At 48.1% G+C, this 23752-nt stretch overlaps 1 protein-coding gene across 1 annotated transcript in view; it reads left to right on the forward strand.

Annotated features, from left to right (window-relative positions):
• Positions 1-2196: 2196 nt before the first annotated feature.
• si:ch211-216b21.2 (heparan sulfate glucosamine 3-O-sulfotransferase 3A1) overlaps positions 2197-23752 on the forward strand; it is a 37697-nt gene continuing 16141 nt past the window's right edge. Inside the window, exon 1 of the mRNA XM_036531886.1 lies at positions 2197-3309. Coding sequence (XP_036387779.1) covers positions 2708-3309 — 602 coding nt within the window. The 5' untranslated portion in view covers positions 2197-2707. The remainder of the gene's footprint in view (positions 3310-23752) is intronic.

A 23752-nucleotide genomic window follows, 5' to 3' on the forward strand; every position in this document is an offset into this window, starting at 1 on the left:
TTTCAACGCTCTGAGAGGCCCCGGATTCCTCCGCACTCCACCGAGAGGGCGATGACGATGTGAAAACATTTGACCCGGGACTCTTCAGGGAGCCCCGTTGGTGGGGTAGCGAGGAGGTGGGGGGGAACAGGGCGGCTACGCCAGCTCCTCTTCTTTTTGGTGGGGTTGAAAAGGGGGTGTGATTTGTTAAATGCGGGGCGCCCTGCATTGTATCCCAACACGGGGACATCTGGCACAAGCAAGACGGTCCTCTGAGTAAGGTCTCCATCCTCATTCTCGACCAGTGAGCTGTGCAGCATTGAAGCACTGCTTTGGCTTTCTCATGCTAATACTCCAAAATACAAGAGCAGATGTGAAACATTTGGTTCTGTTCTTGTTCACTTGTAAAGAAATAATGTGTCCCTTATTATTTTTTTCTTCTTCTTAAAAAATACTGACAGAAAAAACCGTTTACAATAATAGCTATCTTCCTTGGTGGGCTGAGCGAGACGGAGTTTATATAGAGGACTGTGGCAAAGGAATCTACGAGGTGATGGGAGATCGTCTGGATTTGTGCGACGTTCAGCCCGAGAGATGAGAAGGAGACGTGCCCATAAAACTTGCACCTTATTTTAAAGAAAACTTTGTGTTAAGGCATCATTTCTTTGGCCATTTAGTTCAGCTATTTTAACAAACATACAAAAAATACAGACAGACACATACGCAACGCACATGCAGCCTACAAGACAAAAACAAAGCGTGAGATAATATGGACGTTAAATATCTGTAGAACCGGGAAACAGTATTGACTTCATATTTTAAAGTGCATGCAGGGAGACGCAGAGGGTGGATTCAGGGAGGATTCAGACAATAAACTTTTTAAAATCTGGGTAGTTTCTGTTATTTACATGAAAGGACAACTACTTAAAAATACACACAGCCGCTTCCAAATCGTAATGGGAAAGTACTACCGTATTTTTTTGTTTGATTTGCTAAATGAACAGTCAAGAATTTCCCTTAAAGAACTCACACTAGACCGTAACACTGTAAAACAGCTCGATTAATCTGTGTGTGCACATATTAAGACACGATACCCTCGAGGCTGCGAGGTTAAGTGTATTAACACACGCAAATACGAGGAGGGAAGCCGCGGTAATTGTACATCTGAAATAATTTATTTTCCTTGACATTTTGTTCCTGCGCCTTTAATAATAACATTTTCGTTGGGAAGCTCAGGTTGTTTTTGGTGCTTGCGGTCTAGTCTGTCAGTCAGCCGTGATACCCGGGAATGATTGACCTGTTAGTAAATCGGTACCGTCGGTTCATTTCAAAGGGGACCGCGTTTAAACGCTGCTCTACAAAATATTGTGTTCGGCCCTGCCACATACGATAATTCAGCGCGCGCGCTGTGCAGCGGAGCATAATGACACTTGTCAGAAGATTTCTTTTCTTCCACCCCCCCACCCCCCAACACCGATGAGCCTCCGAATTTCTAACACGCTCTTCTTTATCAATCTGTCATTACGGTTCCGAAATATCGAAAGTGAAGCGACTCCTTTTCATTTTGTTGTCATGGGAACATGGGAATCCTGAAATTTATCTGAAGCAGATGACTGGCAATTAATTATCCGCTACGGTAGCAGGCTATATTTTAACCTTCGGATAAAGACAATGCCTGACTACTATACAAGCAGGCCTGCCACCGCAGCCCAACTAGTATTATACGTAGTTGCGTCAACTAAACAATCATTAGAATTAACTGTTTCTAAAATATAGGCTACTCAGTTTACTACCGCTCAGTTGGAGTTACTAAAATGCTATTTTCAAGAACGTTTCAGTCAAAAACCGTCATAAATCTAACGAGATTATCTGAAGCGGCAGTTTCTGAATTATCGCGAAAAGAAGGTTACGCGTAGTTGTTTTCTCTGCCGGAAATGTGCGTCCTTTCTGCCCATCGGACACTGCCGCTGACACGCCGATTCGCATTCCTCCGAGCTTGACAGTTCGTCAACGGGCGCGGCGGGTTTGTGTCTGTGCTCCCGCCCTGACAGGCATTTCATTGGCTTCTTTTTTTATCTGACACACTCCTTACAAACCCTGGAAGTCGTTCCACGGGCTCTGATTGGACCTGGAAACGTCCATTACCTTCCGTGATGTCACGCATAAGTTTGATACAAGCAATACACGTGTAGAGGAGTCAGTGAAGTAAAAGTTTTCCTGTGCGTAAAGGGCTGGGCTCATTGGAACATGAAATATTAGCATCTTTTGCAAAGACAGTTCCTTTCTTCTCGATTTTCTTTTTCAGTTCAGGAATGGTACATAGACACAAGTCAAGTGTGGGACATACGGCACCAAGTGATATTTTCAACCTGGAAATTGAGCCTATAGATTTTCCAGATAAAAGATTTGCATCGCTCCGTCTTCATCCAGACATGCACCTTTTGCTGTAAAATCAAGGCCGTTGTCATTTTGCAGAAACAAGTTATGGGAATATATGCAGTTCATACCTGCACTTCATTTTAAGTTATAATAAGAATTCGAACTGGCTTCAGTAAATACCTCAGCTTCCATACGCACGTGAAGGTTGATTCTGCCGCGGCCGTTCACAATTCCGAGTCCACTGTAGGTGCGGTCTCAGTTTGAAGTGTTCTCTCTTTCTTGATGGCAAGACCCGAGAATGTCTGCCTAGCATGGCTGTGGCTTCTGCACAAACGACCCGCGGACCGTTATGGCATTTAGCCGTGTCTTTTCGGATCCCCCGTCCAAGAGCATCTTTAAGAAATTCGCGGTCATGCTGTGCTCGCTGCTCACGTCCTTGTACTTTCTGTACTGCCTCACGGACCGCTGCAGCACCATGCCGACTCCGGTGAGAGCGTCCGACCAAGTGCTGGGCTTCCTCGCCTCGGACTTGCAGGACTGGCAGCCCCTGAGGAGGAAAAGGCTGCTCCAAAAAATGATCAGCAAGCCGGGGTACGACGCCGGGCTCATCTCTCGGTTCCACGCGGAGAGGAACGGCGTCGAGGCGAGCGTCCTGTCCGGGCTGGAGGCGGACACCGGTAACCTGAGGTCTGACTTGCGGCTCGCAGGCTCCTTGGAGCTGGCGTCCTTAGCGAGGGTGTCAGGCTTCTCGACGAAGACGGGGAGTACAGGTAAACTCAGCCAGCTCGGAGAGGGGACCAAGAAGCTGCCCCAGGCGATCATCATCGGGGTGAAGAAGGGGGGTACGCGCGCGCTGCTCGAGTTTCTCCGCGTGCATCCCGACATCAGGGCCGTGGGAGCCGAGCCGCACTTCTTCGACAGGAACTACGACAACGGACTGGACTGGTACAGGTAATTATTATTATCATTATTATCATTATCATTATTATTATTATTATTATTATTATATGTTGTTTTTATTATCTATTGTCTGTTCCCTGGGCTAATTTTAATGGTAGCCTGTTTGTAGAAGTTGTTTTGCCTGTCTGGGTTTTCTGATCAACAAAGAAACGATTATCTTTGGGTCGTGCTGAAGCGCGCATCGCCAGTGCCTCTCACTGTTAAAAAAAAAAAAAAAAAAAAGAAAAGAAAGATTTGAGCAGTATTCAAACAACAAATGCCTTCTAACTTTATCTGTAGGTCAAATGTTCACTTATGAACACCAAACAAAGTGTTTCTTTCTTTATTATTTATTGTTCGCAGTTAGTTAATTTCTGTTAAATAATTACGTGTTAAATAATAAGTAAATATGAACGTGCTGACATATTCTGGAGAAAGATAAAAAAAAAATGCAAACCACGAGTAATTTCTGCTTTATGCTAAATGTTCTTGCTAATATGCTAATGTATTGTAACAGAACATTATAGATTAAATATGAACATAAACGTAAATTGTAAAGCGCTACTATAATGTAATTGAATTTTAGCTAATTAAGTGTTCTTCTGGGAGTCGGAAAACTGGGAGGAATAATGTTTTACTCTAAACAAGATGGTAGATCTGTGCAATCCCGAGTAGCCTGTGATTATTTAGAACTTGGATGTCCGCGAAATTAATTTGATTTCGTGTTCTTGTAGTTATATTTCACTTTGGGAGCTTCTGTACTTCTTTCTATTTATGTGTATAGGCCTATGTACACGTGCAGATTTGCAGTTTGCCGCTTTTGCTTCAGTATAACCGTTTTTTACATTTATAACAAAATTATGCACAAGGTCTGTAATTTATTTATTTATTTAATAAATATTTAACTTAAAAATTGGTTCCGTCGTGCACACTAACGTAATATAATTAATGTGATATAAACGGTTGGTTGATATAACAGCAGGTGCTATTTGAAAGCGGAGTTTGCATTAAAAGGGCCTGCGATGTTTAAACTTTTTTAATAGCCAACGTTGTATTGCTGCCAGTCGTGACTGGCAGTAAAATAATCACGGGCAATAACTGCACACTATAAAACTACGCTCTGTGGGGCACGTTGAAGTTTATCTAAAGTTTATGTAGAGTTTTTGTACTGTTATTTTGCCAAACCTTTTTTATGTCCCTAGTAATTTATGACCTGTTCCACTTCTTTGAAACGTTATTGTACCCCAATAATTTGATTGGTGGTATCTAACTGTTTTAACTACTGTATATCACTTAATCAAAACACTGTGTTATAATTAAAAAAGGAAGGCTTGTCTTTGGTCGTGGTTCTTGAACGTTATTTGTGTGTTGTGTGATGCTTTAAATTGCAAGTATAATTTCTGTGTGTAATATATTGACTGCATTGTAATATTGTAGTAGTGTTGTTTGATCCCATTTTAATAGATTTAATGAAGTAAGAAGTTAGCATGTAATGTTAATTGGTACCAAAATCTAGAAGAGTTCAATCTGGACCATCAGAAACAGAACTTAGAATTTGTGAAGTGGGGGTGTGTCTCGAGGGGGGAGGGAGGGGGGTCACTTCACAGTCCATTCAATTGATGAATTATTTAGGGTGCTATAGGAAAGAATAACACGTCTTTGATATTTAGAAGTTGGTTTCAAGGCTTTGGAAAGGGCCTAAGAGAGAGACAATAGCAAGCCGGTGAAAAAGGCCCTTTTTTTTGTTCTGTGTCTATATTTGCACGCTCCAGTGGCTTTGAGTTGTTTTTATTTTGCTCATTGAAATTCCGAAAAGAAGAGAGGTCGGTCCGGGCGCTGGATCTCTCAGAGCCAGGGCTTCTCAGGAAGTAGTATTTAACCAAAACTGTTTTTCAGGGGAAGGGGGGGTCATGCTCTTAAACAAAAACACAAGTTGACCCTCCTCCACAGCAGCAACCCCCCCCCCCCCCCCCCCCCCGCCTTTAACTCAATACACACACCCTCTATAAATAATTGTGTCTTTCAATCTCTCCTCTCCTCCTCTCTGTCTCTCTGTAGCTCTGATTCAGAGCTGCCCTTTCTCCACTGCATTCACTTCCCTGTTCAGACACGCAGATTGATTTGTGGATTTAGTTTCAGATCGATTTGTGTGTGTTCATTCACGTTTTTTGCGCAGGGGGGTTGGGGGGGCTCTCCTGGGTATAATGGCTCCCTTTTCCATGGTTCGCGGTGTAATGGGGCATCGCCGACACCGCGACTCTGTTATTAAGAAGAATTAGGGCCATAATGAAAGGTTACCTGAGTGTCTCAGTAGGTATAATTCAGCTTTTGATTGAGTTAACACTGCACAGTGCTCCAAGGGTGGGGGAGAAACTTTGACCCCCCCCCCTTCCCACCTCACCCCCCCCCAACCCATTTCCCTACTCTTACCTCCTTTCAGAACACCCCCCGCTACCACCCCCCCCCCCCCCCCCCCAGTCTGACGGCCCCCTCAGTCTTCCCACAGAGACTTCCCTCTCTGTGCCCTTCTGAGAATGCACTCTCTCTTTTCGCCATCACTCTTTCACACCCCTTTTATTTACCTATTCATCCATTGTGGAGGTTTATATCCATAAGGGTCCCATCTATCCTCCCGAGTTGCCAAGCGTCCGCCGGGCTAAGTCTGCGCCTGCTACAGGGCAGCTTTAGCGCCAGGCCCGCTCTCAAAGACCCGCGGCGACGGCTGGTTAATGAACACAGCAATATATATACTCTTATACAAAGCACTAATAAAGACGTGACTAATTATGAAGGAGTACATCTGCTCAGTGGCAGAAAGTTCCTGTCGGATTGCTCCTGGGGCTCCGGGGAAGGTCATTATTAATGGCCTGTCTCTACAGAGGATAGCAGTTGATAGGAATGCTTATGTTTAGTTGCCCTAGATTGGACGAAGGCTGTTTTTTTTTTTTTTCCACATTAAGTGTTTGCTGCAAGACAAGTTGTTGCTCAACTGTAGTTTCGTTAGTTTGAAGTAAAGGGAAAAAAAAAAAAAGTCTCCAAATGTGGGCGTCAGCTGTTTAAAAAGAGCCTTGAGAGGTCCGGTCTTCGGAGCCACTTGCCGAAAACATTTACAGTACTTATATTACAACCCACGACAATTTGATGGATATGTGCAAATGGCTTAGCGATTAAGAAAACAAACAAAAAAAATAGTTCTGTACTGTAAACTTTTATACACTGTCAGGGATCTGTGCCCACACGGCATTTTTCCTTGTTTTTAATCTCTCTCCAATCTCAACAGCCGCTCGTATTAGTATAGGAATCACTCCATATGTTGGCTGTTATTTGTTGACACTGTGAATTAACATTGTGAAAGTCGTCCCACTTTGTTGCTGACTAATCTCAGTGTCTCGTTTCTGCCATTGTGTAGTTTCTTCTTTTTTCCTCTGTGAATATTTAAGCACAGAGGCACGCTTCTCAGGGGATTCGCTTCCTGTGTAACGTGAAATGGCTGATACGTGCTCTTCACAGGAGGGCACTCCTCTGAGAAATGTATGGTGCAACACTTAGCCCTTTCAGCCGTTTCAGCTTTAATACGACGTTGTCGTGTCTACACGGTGGGCTCCGGGTTTGCCCATTCACTGTAGTAAAGGCCTAGTAAATTTTTCGTCCTCCGTTCATAAAATACCCACACCGAATGTTGAGTTTTTTTGTTTTCAATATGAAGATGAAGTTAAAATGTTACAAGTGATTCAGTGCGCTGCCCTCGTGGGTGTGATCGAGTGCGATTATTTTACAACTGTGGCCTAGTCTCCAGGATTCTTGTGAGGTTCTGTTTTTGATGTGCAGCCCTAAATACAAGCCCTCTCCATTTAAATTAATAAATTATGTCTCCTATACATCAATTATGAGTTGTTCTCATGCAAAAGAGAAAAATCTTTTTTTTAATCTTCATTTCAACTTTTTTTTTAAGTGTGCTGATTTTATGTATTTTTACAGCTGTTCTTTTCTCACTTGGGTAAAAAGAAAATATTCTGGGGAATTGAAAACAAGAAGTTCTGTGTATCATCCTGTTTATATAATTATGAGTGTATTTGCTAAAAAACTATTATTTTATTATAATTTGGTTATGTTTATTGATATTTATATATTTGTATATATATATTGATATTTATATATATTTGGATAGTGTGTGCTGAATGGATATTTTACAGGCTTATCATTGGACGTACTGCTTTTCTTTTCCCCTCTATATTTAATAGTCATATATATATTTTTGTCTTTATATCCGGCTGCTTCAGATTTATACATGTCATCACAGGACTATAGTATAGTGTTTGTGTGTGTGTGTGTGCGCCTGCATGTTTGTGGTGTGTGTGTGTGTCCGTGCGAGTGTGTGTGTGTGTGTGTGCGCGTGTGCTTGTGTGTATGTCCATGCGTGTTGGGATCGAGACTGTCTCGTCGTCCACAGCACACGGTTTAATAGTCCTGTGGAAGCGAGGGCCAGTCCCAGACCCGAAGGCCTGCTCCAGCCTGAGTCACTGTGCCCCTGTACTCACTCTCATCGGACAGAGGGGGGAAAGTCGCATAGCTTCTCTTTAAAGTCTGAGAGAGAAGCCAGATGGCACTGAGATGGTGTGTGTGTGTGTGTCTGTGTGTGTGTGTGTGTGTGTGTGTCTGTGCGTGTGCATGTGTGTGTGTGTGCGTACGCGTGCTCGTGAGCATGCGTGCACATGTAGGCATGTGTGTGTGTGTGTGTGTGTGTGTGTTCGTTTTTGGGATTTTCTGTGTGTGTGTGGGTGTGTGTGTGTATGTTTATGTGTGTGTTTTTGTTTGGGCACAACTTGTTCCCAGCTGAATGTCGGCACTGGGCTCACAGAGTCATTGAACTCTTGACTGGATTTGTCATGGCTAGACAGAGCAGGCAGAGTCTCTCTCTCTCTCTCTCTCTCTCTCTCTCCTCCCCTGTCTCTCTCTCTCTCTCTCTCTCTCTCTCTCTCTCTCTCTCTCTCTCTCTCTGTCTGTCTGTCTCATTGCCCCGAAGTCATGCCTCATGCCAGTGGAGGCTCGTGAGCTTGAAATAGAAGAGGCTAAACTTACCTTTAAACTGCTAATTGCCCTGAACCTGTGTGAACCTATTAAACTTGTTAAAGGATAGCCCATCAGGGCAGATCATTCTCTTTGTATGTACTTGCACCTTTTGGGGTGAGACGTGGTGTCACACAAAAAACAAACAAAAAAAAAAAACAGGAGTCCATAACTGAATCTGATACACCTTGGATCTTGCATTATAAATGTCATCAAACTGAAAATATGAAAATACATGAACTTGGTTTCCTGTGGTTCATTTCTGAGTATTCCAGGTGTGAATAAAGGCTTCATAACTGTATATCACAACTTTTTTAGATATAATTGTATGCTGCATATTCTAGTGGCCTTAAAGGAAGACAGATGAGAAGTAAATTCTACTTATTTAGCAGTCAATCCAAACCATGTTATACCTCTTTCATTGTCCTTGCATTTTTCTGGTTTGTTTTAATCAAGGAAAGTCCACTTAATTAGTATCAGATATGTTTTATTTTTCCATTTTTCACCCAGACATTTGTCCCTGAGCCAGAGGGCTTTTGTTCAGGAAGTATGTGTGTCATGTGAACAAGGGGGTCAGTGTACACGCTCTGATGCAGTTAAAGGTCTCTGCCCCGCACAGTGAGCCTTACGTCCCGGCCCTACTAGGGTTACTCCGAGTCCCCCTTCACCTGTCGAAGCGGAGTGGCCGGCGTCTGAAGTCACCAGGCTCCCTGGATTAGGGCAGGCCAAAGCATCTAATGGGATAATTACCCCTCGCGAAAACATGTGTGACCCTAGCAGGCGGAGGTCTTGTCCTCGCAACCCTAACCCCCCCCCCCCCCCCCTCCGGAACCAAATCCCACAGCCCCCCCAAACGTCTCTCAGAGTCACCACAGTGACACGTCACAGGGGTGTTTTTTTAAAGCAAACTCGCACCCGGGCTCACAGATAGACCAACTCTGCGTCTGCTGCTGAAAATAGACCAAATCAAACCACCAACACCATTTTGGATGGAGCCCAAGAAGGAATTGAATCAGCTCGGTGACCCCTCCCCCCCACCCCCACAACACCACCCCCAAGTTAATGGCGACTGTGTACTCTTCCGTGATAAGGAAATGTAGGCATTTGACATGCATGCAAAACAAAAGCCCTGTGGAAAAATGCAGACAATGTATTTGAATGCCATCAGAGCAGATGAGAGCAACAGAGAAAGAGAGTAGGCAGGAGAAAGAAAAAGAGAGAGAGAGAGAGGGAGAGAGAGGGAAGGGGGTCTGTGCAACCTTTTTGAAAACTATGCTAAATTAGGGGTTTCTGTGTCTGTGATGTATTTCGTGGATGCATTTTAAAGGAAATTTGGTAATAGCTCCGAGAGTGTTTTTAATAACGCATGCCGCTGGTGCAGTCGGGATCCCGAGGAAAAGAAAGGGCTCTCGCCGAAATTGGTTACTGGTCCTCTTGTGCCCTCTGTGGTGCCATGCGGCGAAAGGGCCCCCTCAGATGTGGACGGAGTCAGAATGAATCAAAGCGCGGCGGTTTTCACCGCATCGCTGCATCAGAGGATCCAGACACAAAAAAATTTCCCATTATCCAACGGGGCGCAGCTCCATGTTTGAATTCTCTGACTTTTTTTTTTTTTTTTTTTTTTTACATTTTTATTCCTTCCGAGATCTGTCTTCTAAATATTTTTTTTGTTCCACTGGTTCTGAAAACTACAAAGAGAGTAAAGTAAATCAAATCCCTCTCCGCTGGCAGACTGCACAGATGTTTGTTGGAATTCATGTTCTGTGCGCAGCATTCTGAGTGCCGCAGTTCAGGGGGAAAAAGGCAGAAATTCTCTATGTTTCCTCAGCAAGCTCCTGCCGGTTTTTCTTTTTTTTTTTCTTTTTTACCGTCCTGGCAAACGCAGGGTGATAATTAAGTGGGTGTAAAGTTTAAACTGCGCCTTGTTTGTAGCTGTCACCTACGTCACCCGTCATTTTGCGGGGGTGCCGGACCTGTGGAAAGTCTGGCGGCCCGTGGCACAGCGCTGGCTGGCTGGCCGGCTGGCCGGCCGGGGGGCCTGGATCCGCTCCTGACGGGAGAGCGCCGCTGAGTTTCGAGTGCCGATTGGGGCGTTTTCCGCCGCGCACCTGTGAGTCTGGTGCGATTACGTCAGAGCGTGGCGCACGCACGTGTGGAAGGTCACGCAGAGCAGGCGCATGTGAGCGTGTGCTTATACGTGCGCGCGCACACTCGCACACACACATGTAGACAAGTTCACACGAGCACACATGCATGTATATGCAGTTATGTGCAAAACACATGCGTGCACATGCATATATACATGCACTTGCACACACACACACACACACACACACACGCACACAAATGTGACCGCTCTCCTCCCGAGGGCTTCATCAGGCTCCAGGGGAAAAGAAGACCAGTGTCACAGGAGCCCCCTCTCAGTTACCTCTCTGTCCCGGCCGATACGGTCCCTTCCTCCCCCCGGGCCCGGGCCCTCCGATACCCTCCCGGCCGTCGCAGGTTGCGCTGAGGGGAGGGGAAGGCGCTCGGCGCTCTGCGCAGACACAGAACCCACTGCAAACAAAGAGCTCCCTGTGCGTGTGTGGGTGTACACTGTGCGGCTGGCTCCAAAAGGCCGCCCTTTGATCCCGCCGGGCCACGGCCTTAGGAACAGCGTGTTTCTGTTTGTTCAAACCGAGCGATTGAACTTGAAACCGGCTACTTTAGAGCCGACTGCCGGCCCTGCTGATTGCAGATCTGCATCTCTCTCGGCGGCGGGACTTCTCTTTTTCTGGCCTCCGTGTTTGCCTGTTTGATCGCTCGCTCTCCTCACCCTGAGTTCTGCTCTGATGGCTGTGACTGCTTAAATCATCCCTGACCAGAGCCAGGCCGCTGTGGAGCACGGTCAGCGAGCAATCAGAGTCAGTGCTGCCTTTTATTCTGCATTCATTTCATTTACCTGCTCTTCCCCCGGCAGCCAGCGGGGGCAGCGTTGAGGCACACGCAGTGGTCAGTTCTTGTTATAGAAGGCAGCAGGTTCAGCACGGCGGGGCGGTGTCCTCGTGTTTCAGGGCGTGGATGCGGGTCAGAGACAGAACCCGATCCCCGGTGCCCCCCCCCAACCCCGTGCACAAGCCCCGGCCACCCCGGGGGTGTGAAAATGATTACCGTGGATATTATTGTAAACGGGGGACATGCCGGGCCCCTCACCTCCCGCCAGAGGAATGCACTGCCCCCTCCAGGCCAGCAGTGACCCCAGAAGGCCTGCGCTGGGGGGTAGGGGGTGGGGGCACGGTCCTCTCTGTCAGCAGCTGCCCAGAGGCATGCTGGGAATTTAACCCCCTTGCTCAACCCCCCCACATCTCGTGAGCCCGATGAGAGAGAGCAGGTGCCTTCGAGACCCACAGACACCCGCACCTGATGTTCCCCCCCGTGGGACCGAAACCAGATCTGCCTGTTGTCTCTCACCGCCCCCGTGGGAGTTCCCGGACCACTTTCGCGCAAACGGCAGCAAGCCCCCGCAGATCAAGGCCCACAAGCCCTTTCATGAAGCCCCTCAAAGTGGAGAGCAGGGTGACTGATTATTATTAGACAGCCGAAGCCACCAGGGCTGAGAGAGCCGCTGCGCTGTGAACCTCCCCTTCCCCTCAGAGGGAAGATCTAACCTCCAGGTCCTTAGATTGTAATGTAGCGACTCGACCATGTTAGCTTTGCATTACATTGCCTGATGGCTTTGCAGCTTACTGCGCATAATGATTTGTGAGCCTCGTAGAGTGCGTAACCCCTTTTTTCTGTGCCCATGACAACTTGCTGCCAAGTTTCAACCAAGACGTCCCAGCTGGGTTCAGGGGCAGCTCCTTCCAGTCACCTAAACTAACTTAACCTTTACTCCACGGCAGTAAGCTTAGGGTAGGCTACGGAAACTCAGAAACAGCCAGCCACTTGTTTTCCTCTGTTGTGGACAACAGGACAAGCCCTCAAAACACAGCTGTGTCCGTAGAGGGACTGCTGATCTCTCTCATGAACGAAGGAGTGGCATGCGGAGGTTTCCAGGGGGCTGTTTATTCTCGCCGGCACTAGGGCAGCAAATCACAGCAAATCACACACGAGAGCTCTCTGGCATTACAGAAGCCACTTGCTACCTCCGGGCGCTTTTCAAGGCATTGGCTCCCGGTCTCCAAACCCATAGCCGCAATTCACCGCCATTTGTTTTCCTGCGGTAGTAGTTTTCTCCCTCTCTTTCTTTCTCTCTCTCTCTCTCTCTCTGGCAGCCGTTTCATTCACGGAGGGAAGTGTTATGCTTTCGTAAACAAACTTGAAACCCGAAAACCTATCATTTGGCGCAGGGGAAAACGCCTGCCTGCCTGTCTGCCTGCCTGCCTGCGAGGTTGGACAACTGCTGCGGCAGCCTCGGCAAAGGGGGAAGCGGGCGAAGAACAAAATGGAAAAGCCACGCACGTCAGACCCAGGACGCTTTTTAACAAGCAGCCCGCGGTATTACCGCGGAGGCCCGAGCCAAAACCAGGCTACTCAGGCAGAGAAAGGGGCCTAGTAAATGGTGCGGGTATAGAACGTGTATATACATTACTGCCCTCAGTGGTGGGAAACCAGGGAGGAATGAGTGGATTTTACTTTTTATTTTTTTCCATTTTTTTTTTCAGTTTCACGGTCTGTAGCTTTATTACCAGGAAGGGAGACGTCGTCATTTCTGTGAGAAGAGGCGAGCCCGAGCGACAGGCTGAGAGCGTCCGAGGAAGAAACGCCCTCGTTTTTTGGAGGTTGCAGATCTCCACCGTGCTTTCGGGGGGGAGTGCGTGACCCATCGTCCCAGTGTGATGGAGGAGTTGTGATGTTCATTGTTCATTCAGCATCACAGGGTGAAACAGAAAAAAAACGTTGCGGCGATGTTGTAGGAACGTTATGTAGTACCTAGAAGGGGGTCCTTGCTGTTTGTGTCTGAAAGCAGCCAGGCCAGACCAGCCCCGGCATGGGCTCAGACACAGAAGTCCAGAACTCAGATTGGGCAGGACGCAGAGATTTCGCCATTACCTTAAAAAGCGCTTTGGACCAGGCTCGTGAGCTGTTTCCAGCCCCCACCCCTCCAAAATCCTTACGATTTGCAGACAAAACATGAATCAGAGGGCGAACATGTCCAACACACACACACACACACGTTCCGCCTCAGGCCGTAGGGTCTGAATACTGACACACTCGCCGTGAGTGTAATCTGCAGCTGACGCCGAGGCGATAAAGTGGCTCCAGATGACGTTGCCCCCCCCCCACCCCCCTCGGATCCGGGTCCACCGGCCATGATGGGGCCCAGTCCTGCTGGCAGCACCTCCACCGCAGAAGGTCGGCCAGTCCTGGCAGCAGCGGCCCGTCTCTGTCGGAGCAGAACCAGTGACGGGCTAGGCTCGGTCATCAGGGGGCCCGATCAGCGTGACAATTTACATTACATTACATTATTACATTACTGTCATTTACGCTCTTATCCAGAGCGACGTACGTAGGTAACAATTCCTACATGTTATCCATTTATTCAGCTGGATATTTACTGAGGTAGTTCTGGGTGAAGTAGCTTGCCCAAGGGTACAGCAGCAGTGGGGAAATCGAACCAGCAACCTTTCAGTTATGAACCCTGCTCCTTGCCACTATGCTACACTGCCCACAACCCGACTGTTGTTGTGGGCAGCTTCTGATGTCAGAAACTGGGAAGCACAGCTTAAGATACCTTAAAAGGCTATATCGTCGGGCAAAGGATTCAGGTTTTTTTTTTTTCCCTTCTTGTTTCTTTTTTTGGGTTTAAAAAGGTACCCAGAGAACTTAGACCCAGAGAGTTAAAATCCAGCTAATGTAAATTAGAAAGTATATGTTGAGTAATGTGCTGTGGATAAGAACATCTCCCAAGCTCGTAATGTAATGTTTCATAACCACCTCATGGTTTGCGGTACGCAATCGGGAGGCTATGCATTGCCTTGTCAGCAGAAGGCGGAGACGCCTTCGAGTGTCCCATGCGCGCATGTGTGTCCACACATGCGTGACGTGTCCGTGTTTACGCCGGGATTCTCGTGCGTCCATGGAAACGGCTGCGATGAAAACCCGCTTCTTTTTTTTTTATTATTCCCCTCCAGAGGAGCCAGAGCTTTTTCACAAAGCCACAGGCAGAGGCTCGGCTCGACGCCGGAGGAGGACCGTCTCCGAAAACGAGGCTGCCGCACCGTCGGGGTGTCGCTGATAGATGTGGTGCGGTGGCGCGGCGTGTCTTTTTTTCCTCCACACAGACAGCGGGACCCTACAGGGTGGCACTGGCAGGCGGGGACTGATTGATAAGACCCCACTGAAGCGGGGGGGGGTGACTCTACTCCCTGGGTAATCCAATTAATCTTAACCTGAACACTTGTAATTGCTAATTTAACTATCCCTGACTGTACATTAGAGAGCGCCCAGGCTGTCATGAGAGCATGTCCCAGTGATGGAGGAAGGTACTTCCCTTTAGTGATCCGAGTCAAATGAACACAGACGCCTCCTCCCACCCCCCCACCTCCTCCCTCACGTCTGTGATAGGATGATGGTTATCTGCATGTTAATGAAAGGGGTCTAGACTGATTGGCTTTAACGTGTTGGGGGGGGGGGGGGGGGGGGGGGTTGGGGAGGGTAATAAAATGGGGAAAAAAGCGTGGATGGAGGGAGAAGATGGCGGGATAATGAAGCGGGGCTTCATTGTGAGATGAGAGCGCCCGCGAGACCCATTTGTCCCGTAATGGAATTTTATGACACGCCCGCTGATTAGGGCAGAGCCGCCAAATGAAGGCGGGGCAGCAGGGCGTGGCCAATCTCAACGCCAGGTAAAAAGAGCCCTGCACCTGTGGCAGCCGTGCACCGTCAGGCTAAGATGTCTCCTCAGTGGATATTTTTTTTAACCATTTTTAGGCTTTTATGTTTTTATCTTTTAGGTTTCTGCTGTGTCTCTTACATCAAAAGAGCAAAGCACAACAGATGTTGTGCTGTTCAGCTGTATTATGTCGTCGGCAGACTCCAACAGACTTGGATTAGCCTCTTCTTTTGTGGTTGATGCATCAAACAATAAAAATTTCATAAAAAAACAAAGAACAAGGACATGAAGTTGGCCTTATCTGCAGGGCTGGCTGGATTCATTTGAAACGGGATACTTTGAGAACTGTATATAAGTCAGGGTTTCGGGGTCATTTTTTTTTTTTTTTTTAACCCCCTTTCAAGTTCTGGTCCCGTTCTCCGCCCCCACACCCCCTTCGCTGTGGTCAGCCCCCAGCTCTCTCCCCTCACATGCACCTCGCTCGTGTGGTGTCAGTTTCACCCTCTGACCTGGACGTGACAATTCAATCCAGAAAATAATTTCCTGCAGTTTGGGTATTGACCCCCCGGGCCTGAAATCAATACTCCACGCTTCTCCTTCTTCGCGTTAAAAACATTTATGTATGCGTATATAGAGCTCAGCTGTACTGGAGCAGTTCAGGTTAGTTTGAAGTCTCCTCTAAGGGTGGAAGAACAGTATCCCATAGTAGGAATTCCTGGCATCTATAATGCTTTTCCTCATTGGCTGGAGCAATAGCACTTCAATATCAGCCTTTGTAGCTGCAGCCATTTAATCTGCACAGGCAGCCAATCTCTGCCTCGTATCGGTTCGGGAACCGCAGAGAGGCTCCAGATGACCCGTGGAGCTAATTCCGCCGTTCATACCGCCGTCTGTCACAGAGACTGGCAGCCCCCAACCCGACAGGACCCGGGTGAGGACAAGCGAGGCTTCTTGACCTTCTTGCCTTTAAACGCGTCCGAAGCTGATGTTTTATGGCACCAAGAAGCAGGGGTTTAAAGGTAGCTGGAAGGGCAGCGGTACAGAACATTGGGATTGGGGGGGAGTGTTGGGTAGGGGGGGGGCTGTGGTTATGGATTTACCTCTGTGCCTGGGCCACAGGGCCCGAGCCATTCTCCTCAGCTCATTGTCTCCGGCGCACGGCTGATCCGTAATGGCGGCTATTTACAACCTGTTCGCGGGAGGCTGCAGATGCCGGCGGGCAAGTTGTGGAAGGCCCATCATCTCACGGCTCCCTGCTTTTACGGCACAGCCTGAAAATGGCGGAAAATGCCCCTCAGACAACGAGAACAAGACAACAAGAGAAAATCTGGGGTCTCTGCGCTACTTGTTTTTGTAAATTTTGAGTGTTAAAAAGTCAAAGATGTTCAGCGGTGAGATCTGTCAGACCTTGTTTGTGCCACAGAAAATGCTTAAGAATGGATCTCAATTTGGTGGACACAGGAGGTCTTCTTTGCCAGCTTGTGGTTTAAAATGTCTCTGTGATACGAACCTGGGTGGCAGTTAAGGATTTTGGCAACCGTTTTTTCCAATTCAGTCTGGTGTTCACAGGTGCTACTGGATGTTTGCTGGAAACATTCACATGGATCAGAATTTGACCTGTGCAAAGTCACCTTGCTCAAAGGGTGTGCCTGCATTTTTTGGCAGGTAATCGACCCCACAGTGTACTCTGTGCATGAGTTCAGAGCCCGATCTGTTTCTCAGTATTGCACAGGTAGATTTAACTCCGTCTCAGGTTCATTCTTCTTGCAAAGCACTGTGTCCTAAACCTTGTATTAGCTTCTTCAAGCAATTAAGCATTGCACTGTTGTAATCATTACATAGAAAAATGAGTCAGATATTTACTGACACCAGCAAAAAGAAGCCCAGTGGCCTTGTGCTCCTGTAGCTTTGGTTGCCAATGAATGGTGAGAAAAGCTGGAATGCCACATAGCAGCACTTACTGGTCATAAAGAAAACTGGTGACCTGTAATTTTTCAGAGTCCTCCGGTGTGACCCAAAACAGCACAATGCTCCTTCACCTGCTAAAAGGAAACACGACCTGTGTTTACGCACCTCCCTTTTAATCTCTCCCAAAAACGATGCCCCCCCTCAGCAACACCAAAGGCACAGAAGGTAATGAGTATCCTGCACTTGGTTGACCCAGCACCTGACTTTAAAGGACAAAAGGTAAAAAACAAGGGCAGCCATATTTGCCTTTGTGAGAGAGAGTGTAGGTTTCTGCTAAGCCTTATTTAACAAGCGGTTTCTGGAGGTGACGTGTAAGAAGACCTCTCTCTCTGTGATGGCAGCAGGAAGTTCGGGGTTGTTTAAGCACTCTAGCAGAGAGCATGAATGTGCTTTTTGAGTTTACATGGATTTTGCATCACTTCAATGTCATAACTGGAAAAAAAGGCAAAAAAGCACTGTGAAGGTACTGCAAGGTAATGTTGAACAAGGATACCGCCTAGCCAATCCAAAAAGCATTTAACACAAAGACACACAGTCATAGTCTCTCTCCTTGCTCTGTAATATACATCAACACATCCTTTCACACAGGAGGTGATCTTAACTGCCTTCTGCAAGAGCTCAGACAGCAGTCTTTTTTCCCTTTTTTAGTCTATTTAACATCATTTGGGTTTTCTGTGCTTTTTTTTAAAATTCCCACTGGAAATGGTTCACTGTAAAGAGCCCTGTGAAGGTCTGATTGTAAAGGGTGCTATACTAAATTAAAGTAGTTTGATCAGTTGATAGGGCTCCTGAAGGCGGCCAATCAGCAGCAATATCTGTGTCATTTAAAATAGAAGTGTCAGTTTAATAAGGAAATTGTATTGGCCAGCAGTAATTCCGGCATGCAATCGTGCGCAATCATTGGTGTGTTTGTTTGCGTGTTGACGAAGCAGGATGCCACAGGTGTGCCTGCGTGTGCGTGTTCGAGTCATGCATAGGTCTGCGCCCTGCGCAGGACTGAATGCAGTAGGGAGGAGTCACGTCTCCGTAATCTGCGCTCTTAGCATTACAGCGGCAGCATTGCATTAGACGGAAAGCCCCCCCCCCCTTGTACCTGTGACAGCCTCTTACACCCCTAATCATCAGCCGAGGGGGGATTATGGCAGGTCTGTCCTGACGCCAGGTAGCTCTGTGAGGCTGCACTGAAATCCCCAGTTAAGAGGGAGAATGTGCCCCACCCCTCCGCCCCCCGCTCTCCATCACTCTACACCCCCCATGCTCACACTTGCACACACACACACGCGCGCGCACGCACGCTCTCTTCCACATCAATAATTAATCGGTGCAATTAGCACGGCTGCATTATTCACTTAGAGCCGAGATCTCCTCCATTAAGGAACCCGCCTCTCTCCTCGGCGTGGGTGTACTGCTGGGCCCGAGAGGCCTCCCTGCACGCCTCTCCTGAAGGTACGCTGGCGCACCCCGACTCCGCGGACCGGATCGCAAACCCATCGGACAGGCTACGGCGGAGCCACTTAGAGCCTCCCCTAACGGCGGCCCCCGGAGAGCGGCGGCTAAAAACGGCTCTCCCCGGTTCCACTCCATCCACCTTAACCGCAAAAAAGCAGCGCCGTGCGAGAGTGGGCCGACGGGCCTCCGCCAGACGCGCGCGGTTCGACCGAAGGGCCCGCGGCGAGGCCTTGGCCCTGTAGAGACGCAGCGCTCTCCCTGTTTGCCGGTGTCGTACGGTACGGTACGCTACTCGCCAGATGAGTCACCGGTGTGCTGGAGAAAATGCGTCTGGCTCGGGAGATGCCGGAGAGAGCGCGCGCCTGCCAAACCTTTATCTGCTCCATGATTTGTGTCAGTTTCCTCCTCCTCCGCAGCAGCAGCAGCGGGGCAGCTTTGGATTGACAGCGGCCTGCCTGTTTTTAGCTCCTGTCATTCGGGGTCCCCTCTATACCCCCCACATCCGGCAAGAGATCAGATGCTTTTGACAGTCGTCTGTCAAAATCCCAAAAATGCATTTCCGTACCCCCCTCCCCTCCCCCACCCCTGTTTAGCACCGGAAAGAAAGGAAGTTATGTTTCAAACCCTCCCCTCATCCCCCCCTGAAGCATCTCAGGGAAGACACTGTAAAAGCGCCACCCTCTGTCATTGGGATTTATGGACCCTCAAATCGCTCGGCGAGGTCACTTCCTGTTTCCTCCTCCCGTGTTTACGGGACGCGTGGGCAGGTCGGCGCAGTTCGATGGCGAGTGATTTATTTTTATTTGCTTATCGCTCAAACAACGTCCCCCGGGCTCCCCCCCCCCCCCCCCCCCCAACAACCATAATTTCATTACACAAACAATTTAGAGAAGTTTTATTAACACAAATTAGAGTCAACTCCCCCCCTCCGGCTTAGATGTTCCCACAAAATAAGAGATTCCTCTCACTGCCTGCCTCCCTCACACAGATGGAGCGAAGGCTTTGCGCAAGGGGGGGGGGCAGAAAAGAATCTAATTATTTGTCTGTCAATTTATCTTTCAGATAAGTGTTTCTCCCTGACAGTGAGGGTAATGTATACCTTTCAGGGGGATTTGAAGGAGAAAAATGATCCCGGAGGCCCCGGCAAAGCCGACAAAGGGCCCGTCGAGTGGCGTACGGTTACAGGCGAAAACAGAGGACGGGCGTTTCATACAGGGGGTACGAGGGGTGGGGGGGGGGGGGGTGCGAGGGGTGGGGGGGGGGGGGGGGGGGGGGCAATACGTTCAGTGAAAATAAACAAAGAGACGGGAGATCGGTCGCAGAGCGCGGGAACATTTTTCTCACTTCTTTGCCTAAGTGAGGAAAGACTTTCACGCAGAAAAAAAAAGGTTCCAAATTCAATTATCCAGCAATAATCAATGGAATCTTTTTTTTTTTTTTTAATCCAATTATTTTGTTTCCACTGCCATACCTCCATTTATCTAACCTTAGCTATAATGTTTCTATTTTAAAAGCTGGAAAGCAAACATATAGATTAAAAGTCAGTTATGCAGTTCTGGGAACAATTACGATGATATTCTAAATGTCTGAAAAATGTTGCTTTGAGTTAGACGTGAGTTGGATCCCAAATCCTCCAGTCAGGCATTAGGCTGGGAGAGACATTACTTAGAGTGGAAGGGATGAATCCGCTGGCACGCACTGTGATATAAAAATTCAGCTAACGTAGTATATTGCAGTATAGAGTATCCATCAGGATTTTATGTTTTGGCTCAGACTGTACGTATGTATGTGTGTGAGAGAGAGTGAAAGAAAAAGAGGGACAGAGAGGTGATTGTAGATTTGTAGATAAAGGCAGTGTTTAGCCCTTGTTGCTTGGTGCTGAATACCTATCATGAGGCAGACAGCGAGAAGCTCATTATGGTGGTAGAGCCACTCATGTATCGATCTGTCGGTCGTTAAGCCCCGGGCCCAGGCCATTGCTTCACATGTCTCTGGGGAGGTTCTCTGGAATTAGCCAAAAAGCTGCCAAAGGGACGTCCCTACTCTTCCAGTGCGCCGGTCCCCAGACCGTGATGCCCCCACCCCTCCTCAGAGGTAATGAGGGAGCAAATGAGCTAGCCCCCGCCCTTCATGCCCGGCGGGGGGTAGCTGTTTCTGACACATGCTTCATTACGTCGTATTTTTGGCTCTGTGGTCATGCTGAACGAGAACGTCCTCCTTTTGTGGTCTTTAGGCTGGTGGACCTTTACCCTAGCACGTTGTTCACACAGACGTGCAGACTCTGACACTCACACACACACACACACACACACACAAGCATGTGTATGCACGCATTCACACATACACAGGTGCTCACAAGTACACACATGCACATACACACGCACATTAACACATACTCACACACATTGCATTAACACATACTCTCTCTCTCTCTCTCTCTCTCTCTCTCTCTCGCTCTCTCTCTCTCTCTCTCTCTCTCTCTCTCGCTCTCACTCACACACACACGCGCACACACACACGCACACACACACACACACAGACCCACACACCTCTGACTGTTCTGGGCAAGTGTTAGAGCTGCTCCACTTGTCCAGCCAATCTTTTCCTCTACTCTTTATGGCTAGTTTACATTAGTTTTGCTTTTAGCAATCATACAGTAACCCCTCAAACCTTCTACAACAAAAACCTTACACATCAGTACGTAATTCTCAGTGGAACAGGTCTGTTTGACCATGTGGTGTGAATATTCCTATAACAGGCTTGCAGAAGTCACCACAAAATACCCCGTGAACCAGCCATGACACAGAGAGAACGTTCTCTCCCGGATCTGAACTGTAGTCCACAAACACTCCACTGGCGGTCTCCACATTTTAGACCTACCCTGGGCGGTTCAGCTGCTCCGCATATTTCCGCATTCTTTATGTATGTATCTAAACACAAAAGACAAATGCAAGTGCAATTACAAGTGCAAATGCGCTGAAGAACAGCGCTCATCATGGCCTCATGCCACTGTCGTGAATATGAATGTTGCTAATATGGTTTCAGCCTTTTTTCCTTTTTTCCCTAATATGCATTCTCTTATGCGGTGTCGCAAATCCGCCTGTACACATTATTTCTTTTACACTCTATTTATTTTTCCAATCACAGTTACATATTTAATCACGGTTGCTCCACGGCACGGGGGGACCCATCAGTCACTCAAGGGGGTGGTGGAATTTTTACATAATACCCTCCCCTCCCCAAATTCGCATCTCCTATTTCGTAGGGCCGCTCCCTCTGCGCTAATGTGTTTTTTAGACAATTACATCAAGGTGAAAAATTGAAAAATAACACGCTGATTGCCAATATGAATCATAGCCCCTCCCGTCTTCTGCCCACACCCCCCCCCCCCCCCCCCCCCCCCCACCCCCCGAACCTGGAACACCTCATTTACCATCGCCCTGGCAACAGAGGGGGTAGGACCGCGTGCCTATAATCACCTGCTCATGCGAAATGTGGATGTGGGCTGGGTGAGTAATCAGAAGGGTGTTTTTTTAAGAATTAGGACATTAGTTATTTGACGGATAATCCGGGGCAGAAACAGGCACAGGTTCCACCCCTGCGTAATGCCATGCGTAAGTACACAGCAGAGAGCTCGTAAAAAAAAAGAAAAAGAAAAAGGAATGAGGAGGGTCCCATCCCTCACGCAGATAACTGGAAATGTATAGCCTTCAGTTTATGTTTAAAAGCTCACAATCTGTTATTTCCTGCGCGGAAATATGTTAACCCTTGCACAGCTGGAAGGAAGAGGCAGAGCTTAGTGTAGCTTGTTGGCTGTGCATGCTAAGATAGTGCTTTAGGAGAACACCGGCGCGGGCAGATTTGAACACATTTTGCAATCAACAACACTTTTTTCCAGCCTATCGGCTCATATAGCCAGGGTTCGAGTGATCCTTGATTGAGGAAGTCGAGGTAAAGGTTCCTCTTTTTGTAGTAACACCAAAAGCATGCAGTAGTAGCATTTCTTTGTATTTCTCTCCCCCCCAGTCACACCTGTAGTACTGAAACATTTGTCATTGGATCTCTGCTCTGCACATTTTTCAGCATTTTCTGCTGTATTATTCTGAATTTATGACTCTTTCGGGTTTCTGTGTGTGTGTTTGTATGTGTGTATCTGCGTGTGCAAGTGTGTGTTCGTTAGAATTTGGGTGGCTGGGGGCTTTTCACAATATGCGGCCACATTTCATTCCACCCAACCCCTAGCTCCTTCCCCCTCGGTTCTGTCTGAGCCGGGCCCGGGTCCAGAGACCCGTGGCTTGGGTCCTGCCTGTGTCAGACCGCAGGGCTCGGTTCAGCACCTCGTCCGTCTTCCCCGCTTTCAGTGCCGCGATCCGCTCCCCTCTCCCGCTCGCGCCCACAGGCGCTGGCTAACGCCGGCCCCGCTACGGCCAAAGCCCAGAGCCCTGCCGTCTCGCAGTGACATGAATAGAACGCCCAGAGTTCCATTTATCCGGGGCCTAATGGACAATGGCTCAAGCTGGAAACCGCTGCGTGCTGGACCATATCGTGAAGTTAAAATGAAAAAACCCCACCAAAGCAGCCATTGTGCTCAAGTTAATCACTCCAGGTACTCATTATGATTTCATTATTCATAACGCATGAGGCGTAAAAGGGAACACAAAAAAAAATCCCCCTCGCATTTTCCCCTATCAAATATTAAAAGGTACCCTAAAGTAAGGGCGAACGCGAATCTGTGTCTGCCACTCTCCGTCTGGCAACCGCCGCCTTTAAAGAGGGAGCCCAGAGAGAGGATAAAGGCCTGTCGTGTGTGTAATGAGTTTATGTAGGAAGAAGTGATAAGAAGCTAGGTTTAAACATGCTAATCTTATCCTCTCCATTTTCAACCCCCCCACCCCACTGTTCTCACAAGTGAGGCTGGCGGAAGGGGTTTTGAGGGGGAGGGGGGCACTGGCGTACCCGCTGCGGCTTGGCGCTTGGCGGGGCGAAGCTGCCAGCGAGAGCTTCATAGGGGTTTTCGGGGCTCAGTGTAAGACGTCCATCTCGAGCAGAAAGAGAGAAGGAGAGAGAGAGAGAGAGAGCGAGAGAGAGAAGGACCGCAGTGGAGCACACAGACAGCTCAGAGACAGTGCAATAAGCTCCACACTCCTCCCCATGCCA

This window comes from Megalops cyprinoides, chromosome 1, assembly GCF_013368585.1.
Source record: "Megalops cyprinoides isolate fMegCyp1 chromosome 1, fMegCyp1.pri, whole genome shotgun sequence".
Classification (NCBI taxonomy): domain Eukaryota; kingdom Metazoa; phylum Chordata; class Actinopteri; order Elopiformes; family Megalopidae; genus Megalops; species Megalops cyprinoides.